The 12,987-nt window shown below is 42.0% G+C and overlaps 1 protein-coding gene across 3 annotated transcripts in view; it reads left to right on the top strand.

Annotated features, from left to right (window-relative positions):
• Positions 1-12,987, top strand: part of PRR5L (proline rich 5 like) — a 44,127-nt gene that overhangs the window by 17,921 nt on the left and 13,219 nt on the right. For all 3 annotated transcript variants that reach the window (XM_075838021.1, XM_075838023.1, XM_075838024.1), the window contains 4 exons: positions 4,500-4,548; positions 5,882-5,939; positions 9,562-9,653; positions 11,189-11,329. In XM_075838021.1, coding sequence (XP_075694136.1) covers positions 4,500-4,548; positions 5,882-5,939; positions 9,562-9,653; positions 11,189-11,329 — 340 coding nt within the window. The remainder of the gene's footprint in view (positions 1-4,499; positions 4,549-5,881; positions 5,940-9,561; positions 9,654-11,188; positions 11,330-12,987) is intronic.

Genomic DNA, 12,987 nt, shown 5'->3' on the forward strand with positions numbered 1-12,987 from the left:
GTCAACAGCATCTTGGAGACCGTCTCCAGTTCTCCTACACAAAAAAAGTGAAAAAACGTATAGCGGAACCTACATATATCTAGACTGGTGACTACCCTGCCTACTCCTTGTTCGAGCCATGGGCGGAGCTTCACTATAAAACAAAAGTACTGATTGTATCCAGACATAGATGCTAATGTGTTCTTAAAAGCTCCTCCCATTCCATAGCACAACAAGAAGGTCTCACTTTACAGCGTAGATTGTAACAGACACCATCCAAGGCCCCATTCACACAGCCGTAATTTTGATCCGCGATTACGGACCGTAATTCCGGCTCAAAGTACGGACCCATTCATTTCTATTGTCCACGGACACCCTCCCGTATATTTACAGTTGTCCGGGTTGTAGAAAGGATCGGCAAAAAATAGGACATGTCCTATTTCTTGATTTTACGGACCGTGCTCTCATACTTTATACGGGGAGCATGGCCTGCAAATGCATGTGACTGTCGGCGGGCCGTAGCCCTAATCACGGACTGGGAGGCCTTAGTATTTCATGGTCTGCAAGTCAACGTGTCAAGGAAAATATCTTTTTTAAATTGTTGGTTATTTTTATTGTTGATATTAAAGATTAATTTCTATGAAGTTCAATATCATTCCGGAAATGAAAGTTGGTATTAGCAAAACATCTCAGGATCACTATGACTGTCCAGGTATATAAAAGAGCAAAACTGAAAGTAGGTGCGGAAAGTGTTAATGAACGAAAGAAGGAAGGTGTGGGGGTGGGGAAAAAAGCAATAAGTAATGTAGACAAGAGAAGAAATTCCAATTTTAAAATGTACAGTGAAATGTAGAGAAAATCCACTAAAGGAAACTTTTAATAGTGATCATGAGATCCACGCACCTGATACTACAGTGATCGCCACTCCTGTCAACAGGACAGGACCCACAAGGGGCAAATGGGTGACCAGGATCTAGTGCACCGCCATTTGCGTAACTACCAGGGGGTAGCAGTTGCTATGAGGCCCAGCAGCTCACCTCAACTATTAAAGGAGCCTTGAGACCCTTTTACACGGGACAATGATCGGGCAAAGCGTGCATACGTTCCTGATCATTGTCCTGTGAAAACAGGGTGACGATCAGCTGATGAACGAGCAAACGGTAGTTCATCGGCTGATTGTATCGTTTACGCAGCTCAAAATATTATCGTTGTCGGCAGCACATCTCCCTGTGTAAACATGATGGAAATGTATGGGGACGAGCGATCGTAGTAATGATCGCTCGCCCCCAATCGTTTCTGATCAGGAGCAAACAAGCGCCGATCAACAAGCTGTCTCGTTGATCGGCGCTCATTTTTACGGCCAAAATTGGCCGCTGTAAAAGGATCCTTAGGTCGGGTTCCCACGAGCACTGTATCCGATCTGGAACGTGCAGCACCTTCCGTCCGAAAAATTGCACCACATTGTGGAGCAGTTTTTCGAGCGAAATTTTTTTTTGAAAAATAAAATAAAATACGCCGATACTTACCCCCTTCCTCTTCTTCTTTGCGCGTAGTCTGGCCTTCTACCGTTTCAGGCCATGTGATGCTGCCACCTGTGATTGGCTGCAGCGGTCACATGGGATGAAACAGCATCCCAGGAGGCCTGACTGCAGGAAGAAGGAGGGCGTTCTGGGTAAGTATGATTTTTATTTGTTTTGTTTTGTGATTACGCCGCAAAAGTCGCAACGCTTGGCTCTATGTTGTGGGTTTTGCATCCACATTGAATTCAATGGGGGAAAACCGGCAACAGAAAATCGACAAAAACGCAGCCTAAATTGACATGTTGTGGAATATTTCGCACGGCAGGTCAATTTATTAACGTTTACGCTGCGTTATTTTTCCGCAGTGTGGTCATGAGAGTTTCAAAATATCATCCACTGCTACTGTTGATGCTGCAGAATTTCCGCACAAAATTCCGTTGCGGAAATTCCGCAGCGTTTACACTACGTGGGAACTTGGCCTTAGAGATGAGGGGCAGAGGGCAGAAGGGAATAACAAAAAAAGCCCAGGGGACAGAGAAAAGACCCCTTGCTGCAAAGACCCCATGGTTGTGTATTGCTTTTCTGCTGAAAAATCAGCTCCCTTGCCACTTGAGATTGGTTGAAAGGGATTAGGATGGCGCAGCGCAGATTGGATGCGAGTGTAAACAAGGCCTAATATTTCACATTTGCATTGAGTTTGCAGCTTGTCCCAGGAGTCTGTGTAGAATCTGGACCTGTCTAAACGGGTTCAATCATCTTCAGACTCTCCGCCAAGAAAGATTCTCTTCAGCAGACAGAATGTGACCGTAAAGCCCCGAGCGTACTGCGCCTGTCACCGTGACTTAAAGTGCGACAAAACGTTTCAGAATTATTCATGTTAAACAACACGCCGGCCCGCTAATATGAACGGAATTAATCAGTTTTAATTAAACTTCCCACTATACAATTAGAGCCATTCAGACATTGCGGTTGAGGTGCAGTTAAAAACCGCATTAAAAAAACGCACCAAATCGCTGTTAAAGCTCATGAAGTTTTCGTAATCGCTTTTTTTTATGTGGTTTTAACCGCAGCTTAACTACAACGTCTGAATGGACCCTAAGCCTCATGTATCATGACCGTCCCAGAGAAAAACGTCCTTGTTGCCCATAGCAACCAATCAGTGACTTCTCAGAAAGATGAGCTCTGATTGGTTGCTATGGGCAATAAGACCACTGTTGCTTAGAGACAGTTTTCATACAACATGAGCCCCATAGACATGGCAGGAGGATGCGGTGTAAAAACAATGGAACAGATAAATGAAGAGAAATATAGATCTGTATTGAGTGGTTTGTTTTTCAATTGGGCAAGGCTGCAATACCAGACAATGCCCTTGGAAGAGAGTGGCGCTGTTTCTGGTAAAACTCTCCACTGAAAGCTGCAGCCCCTTCATTCTCGTGATTGTAGGGGGTCCCCATGGTTGGACCAGCGATGTACTGGGTTCCTTGGGTTTACCAGCGGACGTGATTCTGAGGACCCACCTTGTCAGAGCCTGGGCCCATTGGAGGATTCTCTGGTGGGTCAGTCTGACCCTAAGCCAGACCCCCCACCGATCACACATTGATGGCATATTCAAAGAAATTTACCATCGATATTTAGAAGTACAGTACCCCTTTAAGACCAGGACTACACGGCGATTTAACTCGTCTTGATTATCGCACTTTGCAATCGCGTTGCATCAATGGAGTTAGGGGTAGCATGAAATGGCATGGACACATGCTGATCGTAAAAAATCTGACACCTACGATTTTACTCACCCCCCCCCTCCCCAGATGAACGTTAGTGGCGGTAATGAGCGATATCGCACTGTTATCTGCCACGATCCCAAAGTGTGATAATCACAGCGTGTGAATATGTCCCTATACTGTACGAAAACCATGCAGGGATTTCACTACTAGTCTATATAAATGACGCCGTATATATTATATAGCCTCATATATTAACCACGTTTTTGTGTTAAGGTGGAATTTTCCTTTAAGGGGTAAACAATTAGACCGTTCTTAGTTCGAGGAGATATTGGTAAAGTAGTGAAATCCTGTTCCTGTGGTCACGGCTGGTGCCGGGTTTCAATGCAAAGCGGAAAGATAACAAAGGAGGAAGATTCAGGGACAGTGGCGTCTTTGTTTTCTTTCAGAAATAACGAAATCGCACCGGCCAGCAGCACAGATCTAGATGGAGCGTCTCATCTTTTTCTTTAAAGAGACACAGCCCTATTTCTGATGACTAGTGCAGAGAAAAAAAATGTAGGCGTGGCCTACAGCAGCCAATCAAATTCTAGTTGCATGCAAATACAAGCAAGTGTTCGATTGGTTGTTTGGGCAATAGCACTAGTCCCCTATATAAGGCTGGTATAAAACGTTTTATTTTTTTTTACAGCATATGACCTTTAAAGGGGTCTGCCTTAGACAAAACGTGTAAAGTTGCCCTCTTAGGGAATATAATTATGATGGAGGGGGTACCCTATTTTAATAGCCAGAGTGGAAAATGGCTACAAAGAGTCTCTCTTAGTCTGGAGGACCTGGAACATCCCTGTATTGAATAATCAGCTCATTGATTTCTATGATAACTGTGTAATTCTTTATTTCACCTGCGGGGGTGCTGAAGAGGAATTGAACACCTGCCCCACAAATTATAGGTTATCGCTGAGGGTTAACCTGTAATCAGTTTATCATTGGGGGACCCTTTTACCAAAAAATTGTTGTCAAATGCATAAAGCCCCCCTTTAAATGACAATTCAACACATTAGTCCGTCCTATAAATTTATACATTTAAAAAACTTTACAACAATTATATTTTTTTGAATAATTTTTACTGGGTCTTTGGAGATCGTTGAGGCACTACGCACATTATGATTCTTATTGAAGGTTGTCATTGATTCTCATTGTATCGTATTATTACGTCTATAGCCAGCCTAAGCCCCTATATTTCTATATGACCCCCAGTTATTGTCTTTTGTTTTTCCAGACATTTGCTGAAAAGTGACCACGGTCCGTTTATCACTGATTACTTTCAGGTAAGTCATGAAGTTGTCGTGTAGAGACCTGCTGGGTTTGCCCCCGTAATTTCACAGCAGCTGAAACGGTCTCACCGCCGCCTCCTACTGTTCACCCCCAGTTATGAATCATATGGGGAAACTTATCTCTTGCTTTCATGGTTAGCCTCCTTAAAGGGACGCTAGACCTTCAGTCATCTGTTTATAAAAAGAACCATTTATACAAAGAGCTGCTAATATCCGTCACATGTATGAGCGGGAACGTCTTAGACGCTTCTCAGAACTGGAGATATGTGAGATAAAGTAGTGATTGTGCCGGCAGGGATTTCTCAGATTGTGATAGTCATTCTCTCTCCAACCTAAAATGATCACTCAGAACAGTAGACTGTATTCTGACTTTTTGTACCCTAATTTTCTTGCAATGTTTTGGAAATCGCACCAAAAAATTGTGACGATAACATGTGTGACTAAAGCCTTAAAGAGATATTTACCATGTTTACCAAGTCCCATCTCGAGGACCAGCACCTATCTAGAAAGGGGAATCCCTAATGCCCGTCCTACCTTCTGCAGCTGTCGCTGGGCTACGGCCGCTGTCTGATAAAATGGCCAACTTTTCTGTACACAGACAGTGCAACACTGTTTAAAGGAAATCCAATAGAAGTGAATGGATGTAGCTCTGGAGTTGCGGAAACAACGTAGATTGCTGTGCTACGCTATTTACGTACCTCCCATTCACTTCTGTGGAAGTTCCCGAAACAGCGTAGCCAAAAACGCGCTCGGCTGTTTACGAAAAACCTGGCCACTTTGTAAATTAGTGGCCGGAGCCTAGCAACCCCGACAGGACGGGGATCAGAGTTGCCGGTCCCAGAGGTGGGACCCGCATCTATCGGACATTTTTGCCATCTCCTGTGAATATGCCATAAATGTCCGAGATGGGAAAACACCTTTAAATGGGGTGTTCCCACCGTATAATATTATGTCAGGAGTTTAGCCCTAGGGACTGTCACAGTGTAATTTTAATAGTCTGACTGTTGTTTCTTAGCAACAGACTACAAGCTGCCACTTTGTCAGTACTACGTCTGTTACTAAAAAACCACTGACTGAGGTGCACGTGGGTGACAGTCCTGGTGTCAACTATAATGGCAGCCATATTAGATGTCACCCGGCCTTCCCAGATTCACGATGAATGGCATTTTTAAGAAATTGAGAGAAGGACTTCCATTTACTGGTGGCCTAACGACCTTGTATTTGGATCAGTTCTCCGTCACTTCTGCGTTTGTCCGTGTTTATTAATGACTACCACCCTCATGTATGATCGCTGCACTGAAGCCTGACCTGTTCTTTGTGTTTGTAGAATCAGCTGCTGTCAAAGGGTTTAGCCTACATGGAAGAGAAAGTCAAGCTCTACGAAGGTGAGAGATACTGACCGCCGGAAGACAGGACCGTGTGAGGGGGTATAAGGACTTACCACAATACCACATGCGCACGACCATAAAACCGTGGACCGTACCACGATCTGCGGTTTTACGGACCCATTAGATTCTTTTGGCTGCGGACACCTTTCCGTAGCGCTACGGATGGGTGTTCGTGACGTAGAACTGTGCCGGGAATTATGGAGCATGTCCTAATTTTCGTATTTTATGGGCCGTGCTCCTATACATTGTATGGGAGCACAGCCCGAAAATGTGGGCAGCCAGCCATGCCCGCAATCGTGGGCTGTGATTACGGCCACAGCCGTGTTCATGGGGCCTCACACCTACTCTGCCGGCATCATGACCCGCAGGACCCTGTCTGCAGTAAAATATAAATGTGACATATTGCTATCTTGGGTATAAGATATTTTTTAATCTGTACCCAGTCCACCAGCAAAGGGCCAATGTAATTTCCAATAAAATATCAAGGACAGGGCACAGTATGTACAAATAGGAAATGGAAATAGTATATACCAGTGGATCAATTATTGTGTTTATCAATATCTCACCAGACACCGTGTATGGTATATGCTACTTTCTTGGCATTGATTAAAGTATATACCAATGGGACACTATGGACTGCTTATAGTATATGCCACTAAGTTCCTAAGAATCTGGCACCTCATTTATCACTGGGTCCCCATAGATTGGGTATACTATAGACCACTGCGTCACGATTTATTAGTTATTGTATATACCACTGGGTACCATGGATTAGTTCTAGTATATGCAGGGGCGTAACTGGGAAAGACTGGGCCCCATAGCAAACTTTTGACTGGGGCCCCCCCTCCCCCGGGTGTCACACAACCCCCCCCCCCTTTGTAGATAGTGCCTTTTTTACAAACCCCCCCTTTTGATAACGCCATACAGCCCCCTTTGTAGATATCTACAGAGGGGGCTGTATGGCGCTATCTACAGGGGGACTGTATGGCGTTCCCTACAGGGGCGGGTGTATGGCGTTCCCTACAGGGGGGGCTGTATGGCGCTATCTACAGAGGGGGCTGTATGGCGCTATCTACAGAGAGGGCTGTATGGCGTTATCTAGAAGGGGGACTGCACTATGAATTTGTAATAGTATATACCACTGTGGTACTATGAATTAGTAATAGTATATACCACTTGTGTCACCATGAATTAGTAATAGTATATACCACTGTGGTACTATGAATTAGTAATAGTATATACCACTGTGGTACTATGAATTAGTAAGGCTGGGTTCACACGACCTATTTTCAGACGTAAACGAGGCGTATTATGCCTCGTTTTACGTCTGAAAATAGGGCTCCAATACGTCGGCAAACATCTGCCCATTCATTTGAATGGGTTTGCCGACGTACTGTGCAGACAACCTGTCATTTACGCATCGTCGTTTGACAGCTGTCAAACGACGACGCGTAAAAATACAGCCTCGTCAAAAGAAGTGCAGGACACTTCTTTGGACGTTTTTGGAGCTGTTTTCTCATAGACTCCAATGAAAACAGCTCCAAAAACGGACGTAAAAAACGCCGCGAAAAACGCGAGTTGCTCAAAAAACGTCTGAAAATCAGGGGCTGTTTTCCCTTGAAAACAGCTCTGTATTTTCAGTCGTTTTTGGTTACTACGTGTGCACATACCCTTATAGTATATACCACTGTGTCACCATGAATTAGTAATAGTATATACCACTGTGGTACTATGAATTAGTAATAGTATATACCACTGTGTCACCATGAATTAGTAATAGTATATACCACTGTGGTACTATGAATTAGTAATAGTATATACCACTGTGGTACTATGAATTAGTAATAGTATATACCACTTGTGTCACCATGAATTAGTAATAGTATATACCACTGTGGTACTATGAATTAGTAATAGTATATACCACTTGTGTCACCATGAATTAGTAATAGTATATACCACTGTGGTACTATGAATTAGTAATAGTATATACCACTGTGTCACCATGAATTAGTAATAGTATATACCACTGTGGTACTATGAATTAGTAATAGTATATACCACTGTGTCACCATGAATTAGTAATAGTATATACCACTATGGTACTATGAATTAGTAATAGTATATACCACTGTAGTACTATGAATTAGTAATAGTATATACCACTGTGTCACCATGAATTAGTAATAGTATATACCACTGTGTCACCATGAATTAGTAATAGTATATACCACTATGGTACTATGAATTAGTAATAGTATATACCACTATGGTACTATGAATTAGTAATAGTATATACCACTGTGGTACTATGAATTAGTAATAGTATATACCACTGTGGTACTATGAATTAGTAATAGTATATACCACTGTGGTACTATGAATTAGTAATAGTATATACCACTGTGGTACTATGAATTAGTAATAGTATATACCACTGTGTCACCATGAATTAGTAATAGTATATACCACTATGGTACTATGAATTAGTAATAGTATATACCACTGTGGTACTATGAATTAGTAATAGTATATACCACTTGTGTCACCATGAATTAGTAATAGTATATACCACTGTGTCACCATGAATTAGTAATAGTATATACCACTGTGTCACCATGAATTAGTAATAGTATATACCACTGTGGTACTATGAATTAGTAATAGTATATACCGCTGTGGTACTATGAATTAGTAATAGTATATACCACTGTGGTACTATGAATTAGTAATAGTATATACCACTGTGTCACCATGAATTAGTAATAGTATATACCACTGTGTCACCATGAATTAGTAATAGTATATACCACTGTGGTACTATGAATTAGTAATAGTATATACCGCTGTGGTACTATGAATTAGTAATAGTATATACCACTATGGTACTATGAATTAGTAATAGTATATACCACTATGGTACTATGAATTAGTAATAGTATATACCACTTGTGTCACCATGAATTAGTAATAGTATATACCACTGTGTCACCATGAATTAGTAATAGTATATACCACTGTGGTACTATGAATTAGTAATAGTATATACCGCTGTGGTACTATGAATTAGTAATAGTATATACCACTGTGGTACTATGAATTAGTAATAGTATATACCACTTGTGTCACCATGAATTAGTAATAGTATATACCACTGTGGTACTATGAATTAGTAATAGTATATACCACTGTAGTACTATGAATTAGTAATAGTATATACCACTATGGTACTATGAATTAGTAATAGTATATACCACTGTAGTACTATGAATTAGTAATAGTATATACCACTTGTGTCACCATGAATTAGTAATAGTATATACCACTTGTGTCACCATGAATTAGTAATAGTATATACCACTTGTGTCACCATGAATTAGTAATAGTATATTACACAGGGTCACAATTAATTGGTTACAGTATATACACCACTGGAATACCATGAGCTGGACCTTGGTATACCACTGGGTCACCATAGGTGTGTGTGTGTAGCAGAGCTGCGTTGTTAAGATGAAGTAGAAGTAAGTTTGTCTTCTAGCACAACAGCATTCTACATTAGGTCTCCAGGGACTGTGTTGGGAATAAAATAGTTTTAATACTTTTATATATTTCTATTCAGGTGAAAATTGCGTCTTGATTCTTTCCGAATTGTGGGATCATTTCTTCACTGAAATCCTGCCAACACTCCAGGCTATATTTTATCCTGTCCAGGTATTTTTCCAAGGAGCTTAAAGAAAACCTGTCAACGTTCTTGTCATGTCTGTTATAGTAAATATAGTATTCCCCATAAAATTACAATTCAGGACATTTTGCTGCTCCTCTGTTATACCTCTTGGAAATGTCTGAATAAATTGACAACTGAGCTTTACCATTCTCTCTACACACCCTGACACTGTCCAATCAGTGCTGACAATGTCAGACTATCATGTTTGTATGGGTTGTATAGTGAATAACCGTATCCTCAAGATAGGTTTTCCCATCTCATAAATTGATGGCATATAGCTAGGATATGCAATCACTTTATGATCGGTGGGGGTGTGACTGCCAGGACCTTCACCGATCCTGAGATTGAAGGGGCTGTAGTACTCCGTCCCCTTCAGAATTTCTTCCAGCATAGCCCCGCTCTTGCCACCCACTGTGCCAGGGAACTGTAGCCCGGCTCCATCCAGGTGACTGGGGCTGGGCACAGTCCGTGGCTGAGAGCGCCACTGTACAAAAAAACTGAAGCGCCTAACCAGGGCTGTCGGACCCCCGCCAATCATAAAGTGTTGGCATTTTCTAGCCATATGCCATTTATTATAGTGTATAAGCTCACACATTAACTTGAGCCTTGTACAACTTACCCTCATTAATTCTTCTTAACGTGGAAGTCCTGGTTATTAATTAACATTAAATTATATTTCTCCTTGTGGCTGCCGCTTAATAGCCGCTCAAATCTTCTAATGAATTAATGATTCGCAGCTGCAGAAAACGGGAGCATTTCCAATGTATTGGCAGAAGAAGATGAAAAGTAAAAAAACGCTTTAGGTCGGTTCCACCCGGTCGTAATATGGCTGCGTATTATGGCCGCAAGACACCCCCCCCCCTTTAGTTCTACTGAACCCAACTTAGATCACCATAAAACTCTATAGTAATCGAAGTTCAGTTCAGTTAACCCATGAGGGGTCCAGGTGTTGCGGACAAAATACAGATGCTAAACAGTGGCCGTAAAACATCCATGTGAAACTGGATTTGAAGTGAAGGTCCACCTTTTGACACCATGTCGTTTTTAGGACCAACATTTTGTGTTGACTAATTTATTAATATATATTTATAACTGTCAGAACTGAGTTTTTGTGATCCAGAGCTCCAAATCCCCAGGATAGACATAAAATTCTGTCTTTCTGCAGTAACCACTAGAGGGAGCTTATTGCATACTGTGTTATTATTGAATTCAATGCATGGACAGTCTGCATTAAGCTCCCAAGCTCCCTCTAGTGGTGACGGCAGGCATATAGAATTTTATTTATTCTGGTCTTTAGAAGGCATTTCAAGCTATATATTGGGAAAACTGTGCTTTGACTAATATAAAGATGTATTTTACAATTTCTCAGCACAGAATTTGGAACTTATTTAGAAAAATTAACCTTTAGGGGGCGCTTTTCACTGTAACGTTCAAAGTTTACTCTACCACTATTAAATGTGAAGACCCCAACAAGACATATTTTTGTTACAAATCATATTCTGTGTTTTTCTCTGTATCACAGGGCCAGGAACTTACTATTCGTCAGATTGCTCTCCTTGGCTTCAGGGATGCAGTTTTACTAGAAGTGAACCTGGACAGAACGCTGCCATTGATGCAGTCACCGATTCCACCACCGATTCTACAGATGCTGCTGGTCCTTCAGGTAGGTCAGAGTTTCAATCAGTTTCATATTTAGGGAGAAATATGCACACCAAATTCATTTAAAGTCTGATTCTACTATTTTTACGTATACAGCTCCTATGCAGAACTATGCGTCTTCATGATTACAGACTGCAAGCAAACCCTGTGTGTAGTCAGATCCTGAAGTCATGCGTTACCCTATTCCACCTGCAGCAATTTCTACTGTTTGTAGGTTAACAAGAATTGGGGCCGAGGGGTGGGGGGGTGTTATGAGCGAAGACAAATAAGTTTGCATCAGAGCTGTAGACACAAAACGGTAGAATTTTTTTTTCCAACACCTTATGCATAGTTGCTTTATTTTTCATTTTTGTTGCATTGGGCCAAGAGAAAAAAACGCTTGCAAAAGTATACATACCCGTTATCTGCCTATGTAAAAAGGCAAAATGACTTCCTAGTGCTGGTACCTAGTGCAGGTTATAACCGCTATGAGGCTGACCCATCAACAAACCATATAGAACTTGCTAAAAGTATTCACCTTAACATCAGGAATATTCTTCAGACAGTCCCATGATTCAACAGGATAAAAAGTCCTAAGAAAGGAGTTCACATGCTTAGTTCTCCAGATATGACAACATCATTATTAGGGTCAATTCACACGGTGCTTATTACGTGGTTTTTTTGCGTACGTAATTTGCACGCGGCAAAACCGCACCGTAATACAGTACCAGCAAAGTCTATAAGATTCCAGGTAATCTCTTGTCCACGCTGCAGTAATTCGGACGTAATGTCTGCATGGCCCCATAGACTAATATAGGTTCGTGCGACTCGCGTGAAAATCATTTCGTGTAAACAAGCCCTTATACTAAGACATTAGCGATACTGAAGTGTTTAGACAGTGAATAGACATTCCACGGGATGTCTATTCACAATCTCTGCACTTCGTTACTGTGTCTGTGGTAGTTACAGCAGAGGAAGCGTGATCCCGCGAGATCACGCTGTAGATGTCAGGTTACAACGAGATCACGCTTCCTCTGCTGTAACTACCACAGACAGAGTAACGAAGTGCAGAGATTGTGAATAGACATCCCGTGGAATGTCTACAGTATTCACTGTCTAAACACTTCAGTATCGCTAATGTCTTAGTATAAGGGTATGTGCACACACACTAATTACGTCCGTAATTGACGGACGTATTTCGGCCGCAAGTCCCGGACCGAACACAGTGCAGGGAGCCGGGCTCCTAGCATCATACTTATGTACAATGCTAGAAGTCCCTGCCTCGCTGCAGGACAACTGTCCCGTACTGTAAACATGATTATACTACGGGACAGTTGTCCTGCAGCGAGGCAGGGACTCCTAGCATCGTACATAACTATGATGCTAGGAGCCCGGCTCCCTGCACTGTGTTCGGTCCGGGACTTGCGGCCGAAATACGTCCGTCAATTACGGACGTAATTAGTGTGTGTGCACATACCCTATGACAGCACATAGTGATCTAAAAGGATCCCTATGCGCTAAATGACTAAATGAATGGAGAGGAGTGCATGAGGCTGATTGGTCACTGATTGGTCAGCGTCATACACTCCTCTGTACAACGCCCACTTGGTCTAAAGTAAAAACACGCCCACTTGTGCATTAAGCAACTCATTAGCATAAATCTAAAATCGCTAATAAAGTGGT

Source organism: Rhinoderma darwinii, chromosome 9 (assembly GCF_050947455.1).
Source record: "Rhinoderma darwinii isolate aRhiDar2 chromosome 9, aRhiDar2.hap1, whole genome shotgun sequence".
NCBI classification, from domain to species: domain Eukaryota; kingdom Metazoa; phylum Chordata; class Amphibia; order Anura; family Rhinodermatidae; genus Rhinoderma; species Rhinoderma darwinii.